Source organism: Aulonocara stuartgranti (assembly GCF_965226115.1).
Source record: "Aulonocara stuartgranti genome assembly, chromosome: 11".
Lineage (NCBI taxonomy): Eukaryota > Metazoa > Chordata > Actinopteri > Cichliformes > Cichlidae > Aulonocara > Aulonocara stuartgranti.
In genome coordinates, this window is record NC_138947.1 from 24,885,960 (window position 1) to 24,911,675 (window position 25,716).

Genomic DNA, 25,716 nt, shown 5'->3' on the forward strand with positions numbered 1-25,716 from the left:
GCATGACGGATGGATGAATGGATGCATTCATTTAACTTTTATATGCTTCAGACATTGAAACGAAATTGTAGAAGATAGTTTTGCAAACCTGTAGCTCATTCTTGGCTTCTTTGTTCTTGATCCAGATTTTTCCCTGTGTCTGTGGGTCAATAAGGAGGGGGAAGCGGGCAGCTTTGGTTACAATAATGCCATTGTGAATGGACAGGTCATCATTTGGCAAACCCTGTAAGACACAACATGAATAAATGGTGAGGGTCAATCTTGATGCTTAACAGTATCTCCACCAATGATAAATGGTCCAGCAATCAATGTTTCCTGGGATCCTCGTTTAAAGATAAATAAAAGATATTAGCAGCTACCAGTGCTACCCATCAGCGTTTTAGTAGCACCTATGGTATCAGTTTAAAAATCCTAAATTGTCTGGTTTTCAAGTTATCTGATTTACAAACTGGGCGTCCACACCACCCGGTTGGCGACCCAGCAGACTGACAACAACACCATATCAGCTTTTTACTGCTGAGGGGTAAAAAAAAATATGACTGTTAACATAAACTAACATTTACACAAACGTTAAAACAACTTAAGCTAACAAAAATGTTAGCAATTCTAGTTAGATTCCCATATATTCACAAAACTTCTTTCAACTACTAACTACTACATTACTGTTACTACAACCAACAATAATAATAATGACGCTATCAGTTAATTTTTAATTAACCTAATTACCTTATTTTCCGCAGGATTTTAAGGTGCACATAAAATCCTTTAATTTTCTCAAAAATCGACAGTGAGCCTTATGTATGAATTCTGGTTGTGCCGATTTTATGTGGTACACAGCACTCAAAAATCTGTCAAAACATGTTTTAGTACAACTATGTTTTGGTAAGTTACGAAGAATTGATTGTCAGAGCGTTATGACAACCGTAGTCAAGAGCCTTGCGGAACAATCTGGGTCCAAAACTCCGTCAGTTTCAGGACAGGTCCCAAAGTCGAACAAACAGTGCGACATCACAGAGAGTTAACTGTCTAAATTCTTTCACATTTAATAAAATGATCAGCGTTGCTGATTTACCAGGTGTAACGATTACGTTTAACATACAGGCATCCATGAAAACAGAATTTATAAGATTATAGTTATAGGTTAGATTAGAGTTATAGGTTAGCAGGAAGTTAGCTCGCTAGTTTCCGTTTAAACATGATATACCATGTTATGACTGAGAGATTTCTGAAAAAAATTAAAACATACAGCTCTGCTATGGCTTCCAGCATAAATGAAGACAGAAAACTAAACAGCAGTGATGCTTGTAGGGTTACTGGGTTGGGCTAGCTGGTATATTGGGTTGGGCTAGCTGGTATATAATGCTGTGCTACATTACATGTGGCATTAATATGTAAAAACATCTTTAATTAGCAAAATAGATCACTGACCTGAAGGTTCCATTCACTAACTGTGGGCGCATCAATGAGCAGTTCAGTCAGATTGAGGTTGTTACCAAACGGGATGTAACGTTGCTTCAGCTCTCGCTGCCAGTCGTTCAGCAGAAGGTTACGAAACTCCTGATTGAAAGGTCCTGAGTAAGAAAGAAAGGCTGTGGCCAGAAGAACATCACCTGGAACAGGAACAAGCGTTGTTACGTGTACATACATATCAGTACACATCAGTGTATCAGTTACATATTAATCAGATGTGGCACTGCCTATGCACTGAAATGAGAACATGCCTAAATATTAGTGGGGTAATTTTAAAAGTGCAAGAAATTCCATGTCAAACAGTAGCATCACGACCATCCCGCTGATAAATTAAAAACATTAGCATACAATAACGACATGACAGATTAAGGTTATAACTCCAAGTATAACTGCATCATCAGACAGAGATTTTTCACTTCACTGCACATTATTTATCCACAGAACATTTCCCATATCACACAAAGAACTTCATATTATTATGATAGATATTTGTTATTATGTTGCAGAGGCTAACTCTATGTTTTTGAAACCTGCTGTGAAACCCACCCACGAGCCGTTTGGTTTGGACAGCAAACTCTTTGCTCTGTTCCGTCCATCTCTCCTTCTCGCCAGCGAGACCGCTGATGAGACTGGACGCTGTCTGCATCTTGTGTCTGCAGCGCTCAGCATCCTCCAGCAGCGTCTGATGGGAAAGGGGCCCGCAAACAGGTCAGTAGGTTGATGTGTCTATTTAGCCTTGTGTGTCTGTCCAAGTGTGTCTGCCTCTATCCAAGTCTTATTCCACCATCTGCACATTCGTGGATTAAACCCCTAAAAGCTCATCTCTGTTCATCAGAATTACATACCCATCATCATTATCTAACTTAGTACGCATGAATCTAAGAATATTTGCCTCTTCCCTCAGCTGCTCACCAGCGAACTGCCCCTCACTGCATGCGCAAGCCACACTTTAGGTTTTTTTGCTTGACAGAGAGGGACACAGTGCCCTTCCACACTGCTGAAGTGTGTGCTTTGTTAAGCAGGAGAGAAAAACCGAGGGCTTCTTCTGTAAATCAAGAGGACTATAAAGGAGAGGTGGTGCTGTTCCAACAGGTCACAGGAGAGAAGAAGTAGTGTGATGTGTCAGGAACACAGTGACTTGGGCAAAATAAAGAAAATGCTGGGTGTTAAATCTGTGATTACAAACAAAGCATACAAATGCAGACAGATTAACACGTCCTGGGAAGCTTGTATTGCCCCAAGCTATTGTTGTTAATGTTATCTTCACTTTATCTGTCTTCTTTTGCTTTCCAGGACTCATTTTTAAAAAAATATATTTTACCACTTTATAAAGGGGAAATATTGAAAAAGGCATGTGGCCTGTGCTATGAAGCAGAATTTCATCTTATCCTGGTACTTTCAGGGCTAACCCTGAGTTTTTTGTATTATGAAGGTGGTTTACTTCTTACCGAGTTATATCACCATGGTAAATTATGCTGCAAATCTAACTTGCCTTTTAAACATAATTGAATTAAACACTTGATTACAGTCCATCAGATTCTGTTTAGATCATCAGTATCTTAATGACTGAGCTATGATATTTTTAAGCATGTCTATTTCCTTCCCATGAGCCTAGTGTTCCCAGTCTTCATCCAGAGAGCCATCTAGATTTCCAGTTCTTTTTCTGTTTTTTGCCTTTTATTGTTTAGTTATGGACTTCGACTGCATTCCTAATAAAGCTTGCTTTCTGTTTTACATCGAGACTTTGGTCTTCACTTGGAGCCACTCCTGTCCATCATCAACACCAAATGCCTTTGCAACGAGCCTTTCAGTCTCACTTTTAGCCCTGGAAGATGAACAGTCTCTGCATCTTAATCATGACATTATAACCTGTTCCCGTCCTGGTCTCTTAATCAGGGAGTCTTGATTCACTTGCTGTTCCATTAAGATGTTACATTTCACGTCACAAAGTGTACTGAACATGGGAAAACACAGACCAGATGCTCTCACAGACCTCCACAGAGGATTAACCGGTGTTACTCAGTCACTTCAGTAACTAAGGTTCAGTCCTTTTTTTCCTTTTAGCCAGGCTGTCACAGATCTTATGGTACATTTGTCATACTGTACATACTGCAGTTTATAATAATATTGTTATTACATCAGTGGCACATTGATATTCTCAAAAAACATTTTGCTTTCTTGAAGAACGTGGGAAAAAATATCATGTAACAAATAATAAACACAGTTTATCCCCTATAGTAATTGTTGCACTTTCAAATAAAAGATAAAAGGTATTAAATTCCTATATCAGGAGCAACACACAGGTTTTGTGTACTGAACTAAATTACAGTTGTGTTTTGATGAAGTTGCTGACCTGTTTCTCCATCATTGCTTTCTCATATTCCCCCTGTACCACATCAAGCTCTGCCTGCTTGGCGTCTAGCTCAGCCTGAGCTTTCTGAAGGTCCGCATTAGCTATGGTCAGACGATTCTCCTGCACGGCCAAGTTAGCCTAGAAAAAACAGAGAAAAACAATGAAAGAGTGTGGAGGGGAGAGCTGTGATGGTTTGTTTGTTTGCTTTGTTTTTTGCACATTAAAAGCTTCAGGTAAAAAACAGAGAAAAAGTCATTAAATAGTTAAATGGTTAGTGGGATGCCAGTTTATCTCACAGCATGCGCAACCCACAAAGATTAAATGCAGCAGCCAGCGTTCAACTCTAACCCATGGCCTCAGTTACCAGTGTGCTATCTAATAGAGGCAGAAATGTCTGAAAATGGTTAGTAAGATATTTTAGAAGAATGGACATAAACACTGAAAGAAAGAGTTTGAAGATGACAGAAGTAAGCAAAAAGATAGTTTGTGTATAGAGCTAGGGTTGTAGAGAAAACACTGAAGCTCAAAAGCTTTGGAGAAAACTTGAGAGTGTGCTTGGTGTGGGATAAGGAAAAAACATAGCTATTTAATATTAATTGACATCTGAGGGGAACATCCCGTCTCATCTTTCTGCATGTCTGTCCATTCGACTGTATCTCTGTATCCAGCTTAAAGGGAAAACACCACTGGGCTCGAAACCAGAAAATCTGTTTTGTAGGCTGTGCTCCACAAAAGGTCAAAATAAAACAACAGTGCCGAGGGATGTGTATATATGTAGCTGTGTGTGAGTGTGTTTGGAGGGGGATTAGGGAAACAAAGTGGAAAGGAGGAAAAAGAAATTGGTGGCTAGAGCAAAAAGAATAGAATGCAGTTAAGAAAAGAGAGAGGTGTTGAATGAGAACTAACAAGGGTGACAGCAACAGATGTCATCATCAGGCAACATTTCCAAAAGCATAAATGTACACTGTAAATGCCTTTAAATGACTATGACCCATCAGACATTCACAGCAGCTTGTATTTACTTGTAGTTAACCGAGTGGGTGATTCTTCAGAAGAATTTTGCCTTTTGTGTTGGTGAAAGCACATGTTACAGCCATGGGTCACTTCGCTCCTTCATCTGGCGTGATTAGCCCTGTCTGTTTTGTATGCTTATTAGCATGTGCAAGCCCCTGTTAATGATTGGTGCCTGGACTTGTCTCTCATCCTGCCTCCTGGCCTGCTCTGCGTTCTCTCACGAATGACTGGACAGTTGCCCCGGTGCAGTGGTTCAACTGGAATACAGCACTAATCACAGCAGCCGCTTTAAAAGAGCTGCCACTTTGCTATTCAGGACAGTGTGAACAACGTGCCATGCTGTGTTTCCTGATTGGCATGAACTAAAGGTTGCTTGTTAGCTAGTTTTGTATTGTTTGTAGCTAACAAGCTTCTGCAAGCAACTCTGTGTAGTGCTTCTCATGATTCTGTAACCTCTTCCGTTGACCAAGCTCGGCACACTCATCCAACTAGAGACACTCAGTTTAGAGGGTGACTAGTTAAGTAAGTTTGTCCCTTTAAAAAATGATAAGTAAAAGAGAGATTAGTTGAAGTAAAGTTCAGTTGCTTCTGGTTAGAAAGCGGTCATTGGCACTGTCTGGCATCTTTATATCCACTTTTCCATTGTGCTTAGACTACATTATCTCTAAACATATTTTCTAAATTTCTATATTTTTTTGACCAAATAATTTTCTGTTTTGGAAGAATTAACTGCTGAATAAGGTAAGGCTGAATATTAACACTTTAGAAACGTTCTAACATTGAAAATGTTAGCTCTGTATTCTCTACTAAGTCATAAGTCCTTTTTCCCCAAAAACAGCCACAGATCAAGAAAATGTTTGATTTAAAGGTCAATCATGGATGCAATACACCGTTTTTCTTTTTGTTAAACACTTTACTTTGCCTTTAGTGGCTGAATTTGCTGATCCATTTAGTTGTCAAAAATGGCACACACAAAAAAATGACAAAAATAAAGATTTAGTATGTTTGTGTTTTATCTCTGGGGTAAGCATGGAGGTGAGAGAAGGCTCAGCTGGTAAGCTTTTAGCTTACACAACTTGTGATGCTGTGCAGTAATAATCAAGACTTTGCACATATTTTCTGCAGATATCAGATCTGGGTGTGTGGATTTAATAATTCATAATTAATAATTGAATAATTCACAGGGATTCCAGTGACATAAAGCGAATAAATAGTGCAGCCTGCTGCATAAATAAGCAGTCTTTGAGCACAAGGAGTCTGAGGAAATCCATTTTCAGGCTTGTATCACAAGATTAAAAACGTAAGCCTTGAAAATCTGAGATGCACCCAATGTTTATAATCAGTGGATAAATACTTCTGAATTTTGCTGCACTTCAAACTTCTACCATCAGCAAATTATTGCTGCTGCAGTGTGGAAATGTGCCTTTTTGTGCTTTTGTGGCTTGTGGTTTTTCTACAGAATGAAATGTTTCATATTCATCAGATTGGGAGAATAGTCCAAAAAGTGTGTGTGTGTCCCTAATGTTACACATTTTAGGAGGTGTTTCATAATACATATTTGTAAGGGTGAGTTTAACTTACAGATGCCAATTGGTAGTCAGTGGAATAGTAGATTATTCAGTTCACTTTCTGCTTTTCTGAGGAAGCACTCTACTAGATCTGCAATAATGTTTGTTACCTTCAAGGGCAAGACCTCCTTGTTGATGGAAAAGAAGGAAGCCATGGCTTTGGTCCAGGATGCTATGCCAGCTACATTGCCACACACCCTCTTGGCTGTTTCGATGTTGTAGTCAGGCATTTCGAAATAAGGCTGCAGGAGCTCCACAGTTTCCCTATTAATGCTGTCCTTGGGGAATTGCTTCAGGAGGGGAAAAGAGGCAGAAAAAACAGAATGAGTATGCGGCGGTTTAATCTGGGACTTATTTCAGCCTGTGCATTTAGACAAATGCTGAAAATGCAAAGCTATACAAAACCAGAGAAAATGAAAAAATACATACTGAAAGGGACAAAGACAGAAAATAGAGCATGTACTCAATTGAGACCAAAATTGCATCAGGATGAAAAAAAAACTATTTAAATCAGGGCATCAATGGGTTATGTTTAAAATAAAAGGTGTTTACAAATAAATATTTTAATAAGACATGAACCACTTTTATGGAAGTGCAGAGACTAAACTCTTAGAGTCTAAGTTTAGCCCTTTCTATTATGTAGAATGTAGCTTTCATTCATGTTAAACATGGCAAATAACACAAAGCATAAATCCTGAATCATGTGTTGAGATAATATGAGCACTTCAGTCTTAACTATATACAAATTAAATAAATGTTACTGCACCTGCAGACTGCCCAGGAAGTTTCCAGCAGTCATGAGTTTTAATGACTCCTGCCATGAAGGAGTGTTGCAGTTCTTCTCTGGGTCAACTTTCACAGGGTTGACCTTCCTCTGGAAGAGCAGCAGCACGCAGTCCATGATCCGCATGATGAGGTGAGGGGGGCGACCGAGTGTCCGTACTGTGGCAATATCCGACGGTTTAATTGTCTATGTGGGCAAAGAGGACAAACGGAGAGCGGGAGAATTTAGAACAGTCATTTACTGTATGGCATGACCCCGATGGGAGAGCTGGAAACATGTGACAAGTAAGTCGAGTAAGGATTTGACACCAGCAAACTGGACAAACGCAGAGCATGTTAGGAGACGATTAGAGCAGCGCGTTACTATGACGAGAACAAAGGATAAATCATTTGTTTCTCATTACCGTGTTCAAAGAAGAGACAGATACATTAATGAGGATTATACCTAATTCTCCAGTTTCAGAATATAAAAGCAGAGGAGGTGTGCAGAGGGAAACAACACGACGACTGTAAGTATAAACTGTGGCAGAATGAGAGGAGTTCAGGAGAGGGTGACACAGGATTTCCTCCAGGGACTGATTAAAACAAGAGACAGCAGACCAGTAAAGAAAATGTTCCTGTGAGAACTGTTCGGCTGCTTTACTCTCTTCTTATCTTTTCTTGTTTTGCACTTCCCATTTCTGTTCTCTCTTCCTTGCTCCATTTCCACTCAGTGCAAGCCTGAATTTCCCACTAGAGTGTCAGCCACCAGACAGTCTGGGTTATCATGTACTTCTACTTTCACTAGCCTATATCCTCTATTCTCCTACAGCTTCTTATGAAAATCTCTCACTAAGCCCATTGTTACAAAATAAAATCATCACTCCAGTTCAGCAAGAACTACAAAAACTAAACCATTTTATGCTTTACTGTCATCATTAATCCACTGTAACTATTAGCAAATCAGCTCCTTTTGTATGACAAGGAAATGTTATAGAATGGTACCGTTACCTTGAGTTTGCACACACACAAACTCGGTCCTTTTAAAGGCTGGGTGAATATCCAAATTAATCAGGAAACAGAACCGGTCGGTGAATATTTTAATGTGACAGTGTGGTATGAAAAGCCTGAAGAAAGGAAACATGAATTCCTTCAACTCCTCTGCCACTAAAACTGATGTTCTTGAATAAGTTAGAAAATATCTTTTACTTTAATCTCGCTATACTGCAGAACACCAGCAACATTAGGAAGAGTCTTGGGTTGTCTGTTTAGAAATCCGAGGTTTCTATATGCAGTTGCACGATAACATTTTTTTAATGAGGGAATTGCCACAGGAGCTCTGCATGCAACCATCTACCCAGGAGGACAGCTTTAATTACAATGCAGCTAGAGGCACCAGACGACCACACAGTCACAGAGGGCTTTAAGTGGCACCCTGAAGCAATACATAGTAAAAGAGCAGGAGAAATCTAAATTGGGTAAATGTAAGTCACACATTAAAGCACAAAAAGACTGCCCTCACTTTTTTAAATATTCAAGTTATATTGTAGGGTTAGATCATGAAGGCAAAAGCAAATATGCTTTGCTTTACTGGATCAAACATGCTTACATTCACCCCCCTAAAGCTGTGACACAGGAAAAACTCTGCTTATGAGTGAAATAATCTAATAGCTACAAGACTCGTGGTGTCTACAAGATGAACTTTGATGACTCTGGTGATCTCCCGCCTTTTTTCACTGGCACTAACATTAGGGTGACATTTGGCTCATGAAAGCCAGTTCAGACAACGATGTCACGTTGCTGTTGAATGATTAATTGCAATCATTTTTCCAGCACATTTTGTAATCTTCAGATCATTTTAATTTGTCTCGTTAAGTGATTTATGATCAACTACCTGCAAAACTAATTATCCTATAATACACCCCCCGGTCCAACACACACACGCACACACACACACTCACACTCACCGCCAATGTGGTACTCAAAAAAAAATACTCAGGTTTAACATTTAAACTGAAATGGTTCGTATAGCATGTTGTGAATCTCTAGCATGGCTATAGGCTCTGAGTGATTTAAAAGAAAACAAACAAACAAACAAACAAAAAAGACGTCTGAACGTAGATATGTCTACCTGAGAAATTTAAGTCTGGAGGGAAGCCTTGGAGGCATGTATTCAACATTGCTGTTTCAACATCCCATACCTGCAGCGCAGCCTCTGCCTCCTCGAGAGCTGGCCGGGCAGCTTCGAGTTTCTCCTCAGCGATGGCCTTGTCAGCTGAAATGCTGTCCACAATGGCCTGCGCCTTGTCCTTCACCTTTTGTACCTCTACCTTCACTCGCTCTGCTGCCTGGGCTTTTACTGTCACCTCCTTCAACACCTGCACAAGAAAACAAACACACATTATAAGTGACAGAGAAATGATTTGAAGCTGGGAGACTTTTTCCGCTGAGAAAAGATCGTAAGTGTGGTTAAGTAGAAAACAGAATGCTCAATCCAATGGGAGATGGCAGATCTGAGCATTTGTAACACTGAAGAGGCTCTACCTGATATAGAGGTCTCTGTATAACAAGAGTGAGTGTTCACGAATGGAGGGAAAAAAAGAGACGGCTTAAACTGCTTCACTTATGCTGAAGCATGACTGTAAAAAATACACATTCGTCCCATTAAACATCTATTTGTCTTATTTCTCTCACTGCAAGAGGGTAATTTTACGCAACAATACAATATTCCCCAAACAATCACTGGAAAGCCTGATTCCCAGCAACGGACACAATAAACACTTCATCTCTTCATTCTGTGTTCACTTTCTTATTAATGCATGAAACTTTATATTAGTGTCTAATACAAACTAGCATGTATCCATTCAATTCTGTTGATTAGTTCATAGACCGTGTTGCTGTTTTAATAAAAATGCAACTAAAAAGCCAGCTGAAGCATTCTGTATGCTTGTTGAACCTTAAACCCACACACATACAAATAAAAATCCCCTCCCTGCCTACAAACGTACCATATCAGCCTTGTCATTGGCAATCTGTAGCTCCTTCTCTTTCACCTCCAGTTCTTTGCTGAGAGCTGCCACTGACACCGATGCCTCCTTCAGCTTTTGGAGACCAGTATTCATCCTGAAGAGGAGAAATTTTGAATACAGTTGATCAAGTCAAATATGATTACAGCAAACTTGTTGCTTCTGTGTACTGTCTGTCTACTATCTGGGTTTCTGTTTGCTTAAATGGCAACACAACTTGCATATGTTATCATTTGCACAACATTGTTGAACTCATTTTGAACAATTTACCTGTTGGCCAAAGTCTGAACTTCAGACCTCTTTTCTTTATAGATGGTTTTGTAGCCTTGAATGAAGGATAAATAAGACTTGGGTGTGACATGGGTGGAGCGTCGGTATCTAAATTCAAACAAATTGGGTTACATTAATACTGCAACATGCTAAATATTATGACAATCATCATGCGTTGCAGACACACATAAAACAATCTTCACATATATGCATATAATCTTCAAACACACATATATATATATACATATATATTAGGGGTGCAACGATATTCGTATCGATATTGAACCGTTCGATACAGTGCTTTCGGTTCGGTACGCATATGTATCGAACAATACAACATTTGTAATTTATTTTATCAACTTTCCTTCTGACAATGCTGTCTGTGTGGAGCGCTCAGTGAATCTGCGTTCGACTACTCCGCCTAGGCTGCACTGTCGAGCGCAGATCCACTGAGCGCTCCACACAGACAGCATTGTCAGAAGGAAGAGCGCAGGGCAAGCTAGCGAGACAGAAGTTAAGCTCTCCTTGCAACATGGCAAATTGAACCTCCCCCACCCTCATTCAGATCTGGCGTTTGGAATTATTTTGGTTTTCATGTGACGTATGACCCTGAAGGTAAGCGCGTCATGGACTAAAGTAAAACAGTATGTTGGATGTGCCACGCAATGCTCAATTACAGGGTGGGAGCTAGTGTGTTAGCGCAGTTAGTTCATTAACGTGTTGGCCGTCTAGCCCCATGCACGGGGCTATCAGGGGTAGCTCGTTAACGGAGATTTGCCGTGTTGTGGTGTTAAGGTCATTTCAACGAGATTAACCTGAAAGCACTAGTGGGAACACAACGAATATGACTGCACATTTACGCCGACATCATCCTAGTGCAAAGACAAAAACAACAAGCATGCTACTAACTTTAGCCGAGTCATTTAGACAGCTGTTAGCACATGATTCTCCTTATGCTGCTGAGAATATAGCCCAGAAGAAGCGGATAGCATAGCTTTTATTTTGGAAAGAGGCATTTCTCTGTAATAAACTCTCTTTTCCAAAGATGAGTGATTCCTCAATCAGATACAGGGCTCGCAAAATTGCTAGCCCGACGTCCTGGGGCTAGCGATTTTTTTCAGACGGGCTACCCTGCCCGTCGGGCTATTGTAGGAAGGAAAAATATATGTCAATGCTTTTGCATTCTTTCAGAAATGTAGCTGGGTAATTATGTCATTGGCATCGGTGAGCCACTGTCAATATGTGACATATTGAAATCGCGTTTGAATTTGCGCTTGTTTTTTTGCTTTCACTTTGCAATCGTGCGAACTGTGTATAGAGGGCGACAGCACTGATCTGTGAGTGATGATAATTTGTGCACCAATTCCTCTGACATCGTCTTATTAATCGTTAGCTTACTATGCAAACATGACAAGTGAAATCTCCCGCAGCAAGCTTAAACATGTGAGAGGTTGATCGCGCAGAGAATCGCTGAGCGTTATGTGAGTGTGTGTGTAAAAGCATTTCAGTTCTGCTGAGCCAAATAAGACAGGTCGGGGTGAAGAAGTGACAGCCAAAGAAAAGCTTACCACAAAACGGAGAAGTTATGACAAATCAGACTATAAGGCAAAAAGAAAGTGCAGCTTTATGGTTTCATGGACAAAAGAATTTCTGTGGCTGCAATATGACAAGCTAAATAACCAGGGCTGCACATAAGTGGTCCGCAGGTGCGCATTCGCTGTCAAAATAAAAAACACGCACAAGGGTTAGGGTTAAATTTAAAAACGGTACTTTTGAGTTAAAATATATATTTATAATTTTAATAAATGACAAATTAAAAAGGCATGAACATTTTTTTTGTATCGAAAAAACATCGAACCGTGACACCAAAGTATCGAACCGAACCGTGAATTTTGTGTATCGTTGCACCCCTAATATGTACTGTACCTCTGGAAGTAGTCCACACATTTCTCCGCTACACCATCCTGGAAGGAGCCCATGCACTGAACTACCTCACATTTAACCTGGGCTGAGCAGTCTATGTCATAAACAGACAGGAAGTGCTCTGAAACTGAAGGACAGGAAGAAACGAGACAGGACATTATTAACTGAAGAAAAACCTCAGAGAGCGCAAAGAAAGTCGATATCTTGTATTCATATAACAGCATCCACTTTGAAATAAACAGAGTATAACATGTACCGCATACATTTTTGAAAAGAAATGCGAGCACCAGACAGGTCACATTTGTGAAAATAAAACTGTGTGTTAAAAATACCTGCAACCAGTGCATCTTTGGGCCAGCGGCTGAACCAGTCCATGGTGCAACCAGAGATCAGCGCCGGAAACTTCAACGCTCGGTTCCGGAACTTCTCCCCAACAGGGGAAAAGCACAGAATGACGTGGAGATTATGTCGAACTCGTGACATGAAGTAATCGTACAGGTTTCCGTTGGTTGGAGGTCGCCGGGGAAACTCTCGCTTCATGACAGGGATGAGATCATTGAGGATATCATCTATTTCGTCACGGGCAAACAAGTTGGACACCTGAAGGCAGAAACATGCAGTTGTGTCTCTGATATCACAATACTGACGGACCTAACCATAGTTCGCTCGTTTAACACTTTTCTTAATTTTGGCTGTCGTCTCTTACAACTCATGGCCGCAGCGTTTTTTAGCTGATGAGCTGATGGAGCTCCGATGTGTCTCATCCTCCCCTGCAGCCATTCCCAAGCCACACCCCGCCACAATCCATGTACCTGTACTGCTGTGTATTTTAAAGCTCAAACATTTCTACTCCGATAATAGTGCCAACCAAATCTTTTACAGAGTAATTTTTCAATCTGATCTGATCAAAGATTTCCCATACAGAGATCTAGCAGTTGCAGCTTTTAAATGCAGTGATTAGCACTGTCACCTCACAGGAAGGCTGTGGGTGCAAACCTTGGACGTTCTCTTCAAATACAATGGCTTCCTCCCACAGTCCAAAGACATGAATGTTAGAAACATTCATGTATTTCCCTACACAATACTGTGTTTTATTGACCATTTTTTAACATTATTTTAATTGGATCTTCTTCTTCCTCACACTTCACAATAGTTGTCACTTCTTCTTACCTCAACCTCTTTCCTTAGCAATTTCAGTAGAAGTGTATATTGGTTGGCTGATGAACTAAATGTATGTGACTGCTGGCAAAAAATCTTGAAATGGTGAGTTTTAAAACAGCTTGCTGGGTGGGTACAAGTTTAACCAAGTGGATGAAGGTACGAGATTCACTGTTTAAATGTTTTAAGCTGAGTCATTTCTCCAAATCCCCAGTTTCCATTAGAGAGAACATGTAACTCAGATTTAAGAAAGTGAAACAGTGTCATGGGGGACTATGTGGTGTTGTGGTAAGTGTCCCTAACCATCTGTTACTCTCACAAAAAAACAATATCACGATAACAGCTTGCTTTTCCTTTTTGTTTCTCATCTCTGTCACTTTCTCTCACACAGTAAAGAAAAGAAGACAAAAAGATGGGAAAATAAATAATTGAAAGAAGGGAAAACAAGTGGGAAACTAACAGGGAAAAAGCAACTGCATGGCTCTTATCATGGTGTTCCCATAGTGTTAAATGTCAAATCCAATGATATCCACTGACTTCGAACAGTGTAAGAGCTTCAGCTTGGTGAGTGCTGGTAAACCTCACTGGAAGCTTAATACTTGTCACATGAATTGATCTGACTTCTGACCTCTTTTATTAAGTGACTTCCCGAATAACAAAATGTAAATATACGGAGTTCAAAATAAGGGCTTTGAAAGTTGTCTAAATATCCTGTGGTGGCAAAAATTCATACAACCCCTCCCAACTGTGTAAACAAACATGGAGAGGAGGAGAAAAGATGAGAAGGAAAGGGAAGAGAAAATATAACCATCGAGTAGAGAGAAGACAGTAAGAAATGTGCATAAGAACTAGCGGGGAAAAAATCAAAGGGCAGGACAAAGATGAAAACAAAATTCTGGGAGTGGAGAAAGAGTCTTTCAGCAGATGTAATGAAGAATGCTGTAGTACACAGAGGTGTACTTGTATGTGATTGTCCATTATAGTTTCATTTCATTACAAATATCAAAGAGAAAATAACTGCAACTCGGTCATAATGGTGAGGAAAATACACTTTTAAAATTGCACTGAACTGATACGACTCGTGCTCTCTTAAGATTGCATTCATGAAATGTTTACTGCACTCAAAGCGGAATGCAGTGCTAAAACAAAATGTTGTCTTCTAACATGCTTCTTTATCCTGCTCTTTTCCTTATCTTCTCACACAGGCCTCAAAGGTTTTTCATGTTAAAATAGAGTCCTTTCTCCCAAATGTCACCAAGTAATTGCTTGTTGAGGACTATTGGGATTCTCTTTAATATTTTAAGGGTTTGACCTCACAATTTGAAGCACTTTGAGTAGACTTGTGTTGTAAACTGATGATTTTTAAACAAAACTAAATTAAGCTGATTTGAAGTGAATATACACAGCTATCTGAGCGAGTACAACAGTTTGTAGGTTTTCCAAAACTATGTGTGACTGTTAAATAGCTGGTGCCAGTGCTTTCATAAAAAGATAATATGTGAATCAGACAATTATAGTTGTGCCAAAGAATTCATAAATTGTACAGTTTTCTAATAAACACCACCTCTAAGTCCACCTCTCCAGTAACTATAAAGCAATTCAAAGGCAAATTACAAAAATATAAATATAAAATGCATGCAATATAAAACATTAAGTTTGTAAAGCATGCAAAGAAAAGCTGCAGAACAAAGACACCAATGGATTGAAAACTTGCTTAAGGAAGCACCAAGTAGCTTTCTGTACTGTAGTGCCTTACAGACCAATTACAGTAACATTATCTAATATAAAATATCAGTATGAGTCATTCAGATGGACTATCAGACAATGAGACTCCAACCTCTTACTTAAACTTGGAACCATATATTTTTCAACACCAACACTAACTGAGCTCTGTAAACAGTTTTATAAACAGTTAAAGTTTTATGGCAGGCTTACATTTCAGACTTTATGATATAATTTTAGGGGATGAACACAAAACTTGCATTAAGTGTTGAGGAATTTTAGCCATTTAGCAGAAAAGTCAATGAAAAGTCAGTCAGTCTTTGTCCAAACCCATCTAGAAAAGCAAGAGTAGCTTTGGAAAAAAACATTTTAGAGAATATATAACTATGGTAAACCTGTATAATAAAGACAGGAAATAAAAGGTATGGATAACATTTTGAATGCCTTATGAACAGAGACTGAAGTGGCCCAGAATAATCTAAAAGGCCATTTCAGCACCTTCAGCTAATGAGCAATAAAATTTAACAGAATGCGCATTGGTGTCGCTTCCAGTGACGGCATGATACGGCTCAGTACATAATAAGAATAATTACATTTTCTGCTTAAGCTCTCAGCACATTCCATATTTCATTCTTGACCCTGTGATGGCTTTATGGTGCTGATATTATTAAAGTTACTAGCGCTAGCTAGAGGCTGTACTTTAGCCTGTTGTGCTACAGAACAGGAGTTTGAATAAATAGAGTAACTCGTTTTGTTTTGTCTTTTTTTTTTTTTTTAAATAAAGGTGGGTAATTTCGAGTAACTTTTCACATAATTCAACAAATATCAGAAAACACACAAACTATGTCTGCGCATTTTGCCCCAAAATTCATTTTAGAGTTTTTAAATCAGACATGATGAGTTGCTGACTTGTGTTTTTGGTGAAACATCTTGCAAAACAAACTGAAGTATTCTCCTTTATATTATTCAAAAGTTCCATATAAATACTGCACTAGGCAGTTTGGTACAGTTTAGTGCAGGCTATGCCAGTTACTTTCAAACACTGTGTTGAAGTTAATAGTGACACACTAAGTTGGACTGGTACGGAGCAAGCTGTAGTGTTCATGGTCAATATTAGGCTGCGTCAAGTGTAGCATACATGAATTTCTATTTAAGAAGATGATGAAGATTAGATTCATCTCCCCAAATTCCATCTTTTATACTACCTTTAAAATATCTTGGGGTTAGAAATCGGCCATATAGCTTGTGAAACATGTGCTTATATCTTGTTGACTTCACTTAGCTAAATCCACAAAGAGAAATGGATATCATGGTAGCAACATCACATGGCAGCTTATCAAATAAGACTCTACTAGTGGCTCAAAACAAGTTAGAATGCAACTTATATCTAAGTAACTGTTTCCCCAAGCTATAACTCCTGATTACAAACCATAGGATATACTGTAATATCACCTGAAAAACAACAACAGAGCCAATGCAGTCCATGCACATGCACAGCACTGGATCACTACTGTCTATTAATGATATAAAAGAAGTAGAAACAACCAGATGCCTTTTTAAAGATACCTTAACCTCTCATTGATTATTTAATTTAAAACTATACAACTTTCAAACACTGCACACTGCATATTCTCTTGTTGTTCTGGTCTCACAGCCTTAACTGTGACCCACATTAAGTAGAGGATTACATTACTATGAATACGGATTATTTGGAATCTTTTCTCCTTGTGTGTGCTGCTGACCTCTCCAGATGACAGCACATTATTCATGTACTCCAAGAAGGACTCGTCTTTTATTTCGTTGTCAGTAAAGATGAAGCTGATGCCTTTTCCATGCTGGCCAGCTGTTCTGTACAAACTCTTCAGGTCATCCATCAGGTTGGATGTATTGTATGAGCTGGAAAAGAAAAGCATAAAATAAATATGCACACCCTTTCTTCACTAATAACTAATTTTACAGCTTCTAAAAATCATCCATACGTAGTTAAATGCAATCAAAAAGTGCAGCAGCAGAAAACTAGATCGCATAAAAACTTTAATTCATCTATTTATGTGCCAATTTGCATGAAATTTCTCATGAGATTGAAGCTCAAACTACATTTATTGGTGAGAGCGGTTTAAAAAAAAAAAGTGTCGGCGCCCCAGTTTGAGGCTTGGACGATGAAAGTGAAGCACATCTTAGCTTGAAAGTTCACCTGCTTTAGTGTGTGAATGTCAAATTTATTGAATTATAAAGAGGCAGATGAAAAATAAGTTAGAGGGAAAATGGAAGAAGCTGCAAATTGGAGATATTAACTGCATAAACAACATGAGAGAGAAACCACAGATTACTTTCATCTGGTTCTTTAATGATTATCAGTGAGATGAGATACTCCATCCTGTAGTTAATAAGAAATTATAACAACAGCCCTAAGTGGCTGGGAGTTACGCTGTGACTGCCAGACTAGATACGCATTGCTGGTTATTAAAAATAAACACACCTGTTCCCAACTCAACCCAGCAAAAGTGATGAGTTGACCAGTTTGTAAAAGAAGAAATAATATTTGAGGACAAAATAATGGCAGTTTGAGAACAATGAAGCTAGTTAAGCAAGATACAGGTAAAGAGTAACCTCTCCACTCAAGGGAGAAAAGCTGCTTAAGTGAAAAGTAACATTGTGTCAGCCATAAGGATAAAGAGCCCGGACACAGACAGCATGACTACTAGCCACTCAGGGCTGCTGTGATGATAGAAATGCTTCTTTATATGCAGTCTAGTGTGCTTCTAAGAATCCACTGCAGCATATATACCAAAATAAATGCTTTTAAAAAAATCTCTAGTAGGAATAATAGTGTAAGGATAACAAAGTTTAAAAGAAATTGTGTACATTAAAGCAACAAGAAAGTCTAAGTTACTGTACAGACAGAGGGAGAGAAAGAGAGTAAATTGAGTTTGCATGAAATAAGAGAACTATCTGTACTGGATGTGCATCTGAAAATCAGTTTTATGTGTGTATCAGAGAGAGCAGATGAAAAAGAAGGAAGGGGACACACAATAGAGGTATCCGTTTTCACCAGGGATAGCTGTGAAGCTAAGAGGACAAACATGTGGTTCATTAATATTAATAGGAAACATTAAAATCTGTTTGGCGAACAAACCGGTGGAAAGTGTGACAATAAATGAATGTAGGGACTGAAGGAGGAAACTACTTGACAGGTTTGGAAGCACGAGTTAGTGATGGTGAGTTAGTATGTTAGTGAAGCCAGAGCTTCTGAGATATCATATAATTAGTATGATATCTGTACCTCTAATGAGAATATACTAGCTGCTGGGCCTGAGAGCTGATAATGCAGAATGTTTCTCATCAGTGACAAAGGTTCTGAGTTTAATGGTTTGATTATAGATGATTATATGATTAATGATTAGATTATAACTAAATCTAACGATTATAAAACAACTTTAGTTTGACATGTTTTGTGAAGGAATTACTCAGAAAAGGAAATCTGACAATGAAAGGTGTTACTACCACTCCACAATCCAATCCTTAGGAGGTTTACAACTTACACCACCCTACCTACATCATTAATAATATTAATATTAATTTTTGCCAGCACACTACCGTGTGAGCGTGATCTGGAAGATCTTGTATCCAGCTATGAACGAGGCCAATCTGGTCAGGCTCTGTTTGCCAGAACCCCCAACCCCCACCAGCAGGGCATTACCTCCCGGTGTTCGGATTATCCTCGACACCTACAAATACACACAGAGCTAGAGTCAAATAAGCATGTTTAGATTTGCAGTAAGTTGTAGGCAACAAAAGAAAATAGCAAGCAAAGTAGGAATACATTAAAAAGATAAAGTAGGAATCTGTGTCTGAGTGCAAATGTCTGGGAGTGAGCAACTGTTTGTGAACGCTCCACAATTTATACTCCTTGAAGTAAAACTGTTAGGATATTCCTTGGGCTTTAAGGTGGTCTGAAAACATTAATGGAGGACTTTGAAATGTAAAAACCCTGACTGATGAAAACGTTAGGAAGTGTAGATTATTTTGGTTGGCACAAACACGACAAAAAACTCTTTAGAGTACCTTGACCAAATGTATCATAGCATCCTGAAAGAAGACCATATCCATGCCAGTACCCCTAATACTTTCATTGTAATGGCTTAGGAACATGTTCAGACGGTCCTTTAAAGTCTCAAATGATTCAATAGGCTCGTACACTTTGGGCAAATCAAAGTCTGAGTCTTCTGGTTCTTCCCCTGTGAGGAAAAAAATGAAAGCAGGTCACAAAACTGAGAAAATCTCTTAAATATATATATATTTCAATATAGTCAGACTCAGTAGTACCTGTGGCCTCAGGGGCATCTCGCAAGAAGTCAACAAAATATCTTTCTGCTACATAGTCCACCATATTCTTGTGCTCTTCACCAAGATGTTCTTCCACCAGCTTTGCCAGAGCCTGGTCAAACCACTCCACATCATCAGGCATCGTGAATCGATCCGCTATCACACGCTTGCACTCATGTTTCCAAAGTGCCATCAACGTCTGGAAAATATATGTTACGTTATTTTTCTGTTAGACAGAAGGTAATTAGCTACATGGAATAAAGTAATAATAATAAGTAATAACAAAGTAATGACTGGTAATAGGTAAAAGCACTGGGGTAGCTTAGTTACTGCAAAACTGTATTACTAGTGTATTATTTGACTTAGGATTTTTAATGTGAAGTCAGACTGTCAGCCGATATTTTTAACCTAGTTATTTTTGACCTCAGCAAGCCTCCTGTGACAGCTCTTGCCACTCAGTTTCATACTGCTGCCACTTCCCCTGTTTGTCACTTACTCAGTCATGCATATTTGTCCTTGGAAAAATCCTGCATGTGTGACCAAAAAAAATGTTTCTCCAGTGGAAATCTCAACATGTTCTCAAGTTTTTCTTAACTACTTGTCATGTTAGAAATGAGGTAATTAAGCATGCAAAATACATCTCACCTGGACAGAGGTGACAACTTCAGCATTGGTGCTGAGCATGCCTTGCCAGATCCTGGAGAGATCCCTCAGGTTAAAGATGTAGTGGAACTTTGCAGGAGTCGGAAGCATCTTGACCTTAGTCAGCTGCCAGAGACGACGCGTGAGGGAAACCAAACGAGGTACAGTGCTCTGGACCTCCTCGCTAAAACCACGTCCTGTGTAAAAGTGGCCCTCACCGATCACGCCTGTGTCATAAAGTCGATGTTTAGAAAAGTTATATATTTTTTTCCAAAGTAAAGGATACAGTGTGTTTCGTGAAATCACTGTATGGTGGCATTTATTAGTACTTAGTTCATCCCTCTAACTTGCTGTGATATATATATGATTGGCAACTATATTACAAGCACACAACACCTACACAACTGTCTGGAAATGGTAAAATAAGAACAAATAAAATAATGTATGTCTCTCAGGACATACATTATACATTATGCCTTAGACCTTGTCATGTATGAACATGACAAGGGAAATAATCCCCAAAATATAAATGACTGCAGAAAAATGACTTCTTGCAGTGTTTTACCCACCAAATATCTTGTCTATCGAAGCATTGGAGGGCAGCGTGCAGTTAAAGATTGAGAACTGCCTTTTCAGTCTCTGTGGTATGTCATTACGGCCCCCTCCAGGATGAATCATTGCTGCCAGGAACTGAACATCCACAATATTTGTGAACTCTCCAGGTTTTTCCAGATTGAAGAAACCATTCTGTTCCATCAGCTGCCTGACAATCTCATTAGTCACCTGTGATTGAAAGCAAGAAGCTTAAATCAAGAAAAGTTTTGTTTTTCATTTATTTATCATTAACCAGTATTATGAATGAAAAAACACCAGTAGAAATGTTATAATGACCTGGTCTCCCCACTCATTGATGACAGGCATGTTGATGTCATCTATAAAAATTGACATTTTCTTCCCAGCAGGCGGTCCATAAGTGGTCCCCATCCTCTTATCAACATAGCTCTCAACTGACCTCTAAAAAAAAGGAAAAAAGGGAGGGATGAGGCAAGAAAAAGTACAGCGAGATAAAGAAAGAGATCTTTTAATTTCAACTGAAATGTAATTCATCACAGATCATCAATATCACACATGTTCATATTCTTTAATGGCAAATGAACACAGTCATGGTGTTGGTTTTCATTATAGACCTGCTCTGTGCATAAGGCATTGCCAGGTTGGCAATGCCTTATACAAATGCCCCCTGCCTTGCATTGAAACGATTACTTTCTTCCTGTCTTTGGCTGTGTGACTGCTGTCTACTCTTACTACTTCAGCTGTATCTCATCACTCGATCGGTCCCTGAGTGTGCGCAGTAAGGAGCCTATAATATGCCTTGTTACTCAGCTGTATTCCGCCCTCTTTCCTAGTTTGTGTCTATTTTGGTTTCACTGTACTTTGCATCCATCCTTCATATCTTTTGTTTTTGGTTTTACTACTATTTGTATAAGCCTTCAGCTAATTCCTGTGTTTGATCTCTTGGTGTTACGTTCTGTTGCATCAGCTTTCATTTTTAAAGTTTGCTCTTTATTCTTGTTTACCTGCCTGTGGTGTTCTCCCCTCTTTAACTGAACGCTCCTTTTAAGTTAAAAATTCACAGAGTGACACACTTCTGTTTCTTCTAAATTAAGAGAAACGTAGGCAGGTGACCTGCTGCTTTACCTGGAACATTAGTGGTGTAGTAGCAGAAGAGAAGTTGAGACTCTTGCCTATGTGGGTCTCAGGGTCATACTTTGACATGTAGCTCTTGATGATAACAGTCTTGGCTGTTCCTTGCTCTCCAATTAGCAAAACAGCCTATAACAAACATATTTAGATTTGCCATCAGTCCAAATTATCCCAACTAACTTCCACGTTATAGGATAACATGAGAAGGACGACAGTAGAACAAGACCGCGAACAGTTAACTGTGTCCTCCAATGCAAGAGAGGCACGTCTACGGCATATTCTATGAGGAAAGATCAAAGGGAAAGTAAGAGCATATCCTCTGCGTCTGCTGAGCATAAACACATGATGCTGGTTTTGTAGTTACATTTAAATGTTTATCCAAAGTTTACTTCAGGTTGTCTCTCTGGAGAAAGTACATGACTCATTGTCAAAGTCTAAAAACAGATGAGACCTTCATAAATGTAAATATAACACATCAGAGCTGCTTTTCCACCATCCCTGGACTCGCACCAGTTTGCATACAGGGAGAACCGGTCAACCGAGGATGCGATCGCCACAGTGCTGCACACATTACTGAAGCACTTGGAACACAGGAACACCTATGCACGGCTCCTCTTTGTAGACTACAGCTCGGCTTTTAATACCATCCGGCCATACAAACTCCGTCCCAAACTCCACCAACTGGGACTTAACTCCTCTCTGTGCAACTGGATTGTGGACTTCCTCACTAACCGTAGACAGAGTGTCAGAGTGGGTAAGAACACCTCTTCCACCCTTGTGGTCAACACCGGTGCCCCTCAGGGGTGTGTTCTGAGCCCTCTGCTATACACTCTCTTCACCCATGACTGTATTTCCTCCTGCGCGTCCAATCTCATTGTTAAGTTTGCAGATGACACTACAGTGCTCGGACTTATATCCAACAATGATGAGACAAACTATAGGACAGAGGTGCAACAACTAGAGTCATGGTGCCACGACAATAACTTGGTCTTAAACACCAAAAAGACCAAGGAGATCATTGTAGATTTCCGGAAGAGGGGTCATAACAACCATCTGCCTCTCTTCATTGGCAGTGAGGCGGTGGAGAGGGTGAGCAGTTTTAAATTCTTGGGGGTAACTGTGACCGAGGACCTGTCCTGGGGCAACCATATCACCTCAGTTGTACGGAAGGCCCAACAGCGCCTCTACTACCTGAGGAGACTGCGGAGCGCACACATTCCCAGATCTCTGATGTTGAACTTCTACAACTGTGCCATCAGCAGCGTTCTGACGTATGGATTTCTAGTGTGGTTCCCCAGCTGCACCAAGGCCGATCAGCAAGCACTCCAGCGGGTGGTGAAAGAAGCTGGCAGAATTATTGGAACAAGTCTGCCAGAGATCAGTAATATCTTCCCCACTCGCTGTCTGAGGAGGGTGCACAGTATCCTGCGGGACCAACATCACCCTGCGCGCCACCTTTTCCATCTGCTGCCCTCAGGGAGAAGGTACAGGTCTATACAGGCCAGAACATCCAGACTGGCCAACAGCCTGTATCCACAGGCTGTGAGGCTCCTGAACTCTCTGCCCCCCTCTCACGGACAATAACCATATCCAACTTCTTAATAGCAATGAACTGGTCTGCATTGGTGCATCATATCTTTATTCTCTTCCCCCTCCTGCCCCCCCCCCCCCCTTTCTTAAACAGATAACTATCATATCTGATATCATATCTCACAGTACAATAATATTGAATGGGTTGCACTGTTGTATTTTGTCATGTTTCTCAGGTCTTTGTCTGAATTTCTACGAACATTATTGCTAAGGATTGTCTTATTGCATTGGAGTCACACTGGGTTAAATATGTACACTTGGGTTTTAAGGGGTATTTATTATTTTCTTCTTTTTTTTGGGTTGTATGGAAGCCCCAAACGCAATTTCATTGTTCTTGACAATGACAATAAATAAATACTATAGAGGATTTAGAAAAGACACAAAACACTCAAGAACAGGAAGGTCAGATTAGACTTTGAAAACAGAAAACAGCTAAAAAGAGCCTTGCACAATTATCCAAAAACTAAAACTAAGATTGCTTGTGCCAGAATGATGGGAAAAGAAAAGTATGTGGAACATCATCACATTGTCTATCAAACATGGAGAAGGCAGTTTAACACTACGCGTTAAAGCATGCGCGTGTAGGCTGTCACTGGAAGCGGGTCACTAGTGTTTGCTGATGATGGAAATTACTCTAACTGGTAACCATACCTTGCCTTGCTTTGCAATAGTCTGGGTTAGGAAGTCTGTTCTAACGTTGTCCACATTGGGGACCAAAATTGAGCTGTACTCTGGTGTGAATTCAGATGGATAAATGTATTCCTCCACTCTGGTGTTCCAATGGACCCAATGACCTGGAAAAATATTTAATTTAATTTTAATAAGATAAAGCTTGTTGTAGAGATCAACACAAAATATGAAAAAAAAAAAAAAAATTCAAAATAATATTAATCCAAGGATATTAATTTAGTTTATCACTAAAAATAATTTTATATACACATATGTACTTTCCATAAGTACAACATGAGACATAATGTCTCTGCCTACCCAGTAACTAAACAACGCCATCTGACTGAAAGTTAATGAAGCCATGCTTACCATCTGCTGTGACATAGTAGTCAAACATGGTGTCCTCACTGTCAGGAGGAATGTCTGGCAAGTTTAGATGAATACTCTTGTTTCCTCTAAGCCAGATTTCCATCTTCCTCCGATCATCCAGTTCAAGTACGGCCCCAGCGCTCCACATTAGTGCAAAGACATAAAGCCGCTCCAAGAACTCTCTGGATAAATCGCCACACTGCTCCTGTAAATTGATATCCATTTTAAGATGAGGAAATTCAGGGATCATTAAAAGAACCCAAAAAGGAGATGAGCACTTCATAAGTTAGGCCAAGTCTATGAAACTGAACATACAAAATATATGGACAAAACTATGAGTCCCAGTCTGTATAATGGGTATAAATGTGCTTAAAAAGGTTTTGAAAACATAAATACAAGTTGGTCTCACTATAAATTTCCACTTCTACTTCAAGAGTCACTTATCAATGAAATATTCATTAGCTGCTCTTCGTGTGCATGTCCAGTGGATGGGAATACCTCACCTTAGGTGGTATGAGTCCCTGTAGCATGTTTATGCATTGCATGATTACAAAGGCCTCTAGCATGTCCATTTTGAACTCTAGTGACTGCACGCAGAAGCGGTAGAGCTCGGAGAAAGACGAAGAGAAGAGCTTTCTCAGTATCTCTGCCTCATGTGGGGACCGTTTCTTCAACCAGCCCTAGAAGCAGCAACAGCATGACTCTATTTAGTCAAAACTACATGCAGTGCACAGGTTTTAAATTATATGATTCACAAGTAAATATTGCCTTAATATACCTTGATTTCAAACTTTTACGAAATGAAACAAAAATAATTACAACCGGTTTTTCACCTCTAGTATGGGGATCCAGGTGAGCACAGAGGAGCTCATGAACACCATGCCATTGCGTGAGACGGTGGCTGGAGAGGCATTGTCGATGTTATGCGGCTCAAATACCACCTTGCAGTTGGGAGCCATTGGTATTCGGTCTCCATTTGCGAGTGTAAGAGTTCTGTTGTCATCCAAAACTGAATTTAGGTTTTCAATCCAGATGGCGTCAACTGGCCCATCCAGCACTATCCAGATGTGCTCTCCTGTGAGGGAAACAAAGTGTTTGTTTACATGATTACGAAAATGAGGTGGTATGAAGACCTTGTGCTGTCACCCTC

The 25,716-nt window shown here is 39.7% G+C and overlaps 1 protein-coding gene across 1 annotated transcript in view; it reads right to left on the reverse strand.

Moving 5' to 3' along the window:
• The window catches only part of dnah5 (dynein, axonemal, heavy chain 5), a 101,346-nt gene that overhangs the window by 38,301 nt on the left and 37,329 nt on the right, over nucleotides 1-25,716 (reverse strand). The window contains exons 49-71 of the mRNA XM_082550836.1: nucleotides 25,400-25,641; nucleotides 25,070-25,246; nucleotides 24,567-24,771; nucleotides 24,180-24,322; nucleotides 21,933-22,067; nucleotides 21,126-21,248; nucleotides 20,804-21,017; nucleotides 20,238-20,461; nucleotides 19,593-19,791; nucleotides 19,332-19,504; nucleotides 18,864-18,994; nucleotides 17,009-17,162; nucleotides 12,719-12,986; nucleotides 12,390-12,513; nucleotides 10,464-10,571; nucleotides 10,176-10,290; nucleotides 9,369-9,545; nucleotides 7,172-7,375; nucleotides 6,516-6,695; nucleotides 3,824-3,961; nucleotides 2,017-2,152; nucleotides 1,429-1,610; nucleotides 89-223 (exon numbers count right to left, since the gene is read on the reverse strand). Coding sequence (XP_082406962.1) covers nucleotides 89-223; nucleotides 1,429-1,610; nucleotides 2,017-2,152; nucleotides 3,824-3,961; nucleotides 6,516-6,695; nucleotides 7,172-7,375; nucleotides 9,369-9,545; nucleotides 10,176-10,290; nucleotides 10,464-10,571; nucleotides 12,390-12,513; nucleotides 12,719-12,986; nucleotides 17,009-17,162; nucleotides 18,864-18,994; nucleotides 19,332-19,504; nucleotides 19,593-19,791; nucleotides 20,238-20,461; nucleotides 20,804-21,017; nucleotides 21,126-21,248; nucleotides 21,933-22,067; nucleotides 24,180-24,322; nucleotides 24,567-24,771; nucleotides 25,070-25,246; nucleotides 25,400-25,641 — 3,887 coding nt within the window. The remainder of the gene's footprint in view (nucleotides 1-88; nucleotides 224-1,428; nucleotides 1,611-2,016; nucleotides 2,153-3,823; nucleotides 3,962-6,515; nucleotides 6,696-7,171; nucleotides 7,376-9,368; nucleotides 9,546-10,175; nucleotides 10,291-10,463; nucleotides 10,572-12,389; nucleotides 12,514-12,718; nucleotides 12,987-17,008; nucleotides 17,163-18,863; nucleotides 18,995-19,331; nucleotides 19,505-19,592; nucleotides 19,792-20,237; nucleotides 20,462-20,803; nucleotides 21,018-21,125; nucleotides 21,249-21,932; nucleotides 22,068-24,179; nucleotides 24,323-24,566; nucleotides 24,772-25,069; nucleotides 25,247-25,399; nucleotides 25,642-25,716) is intronic.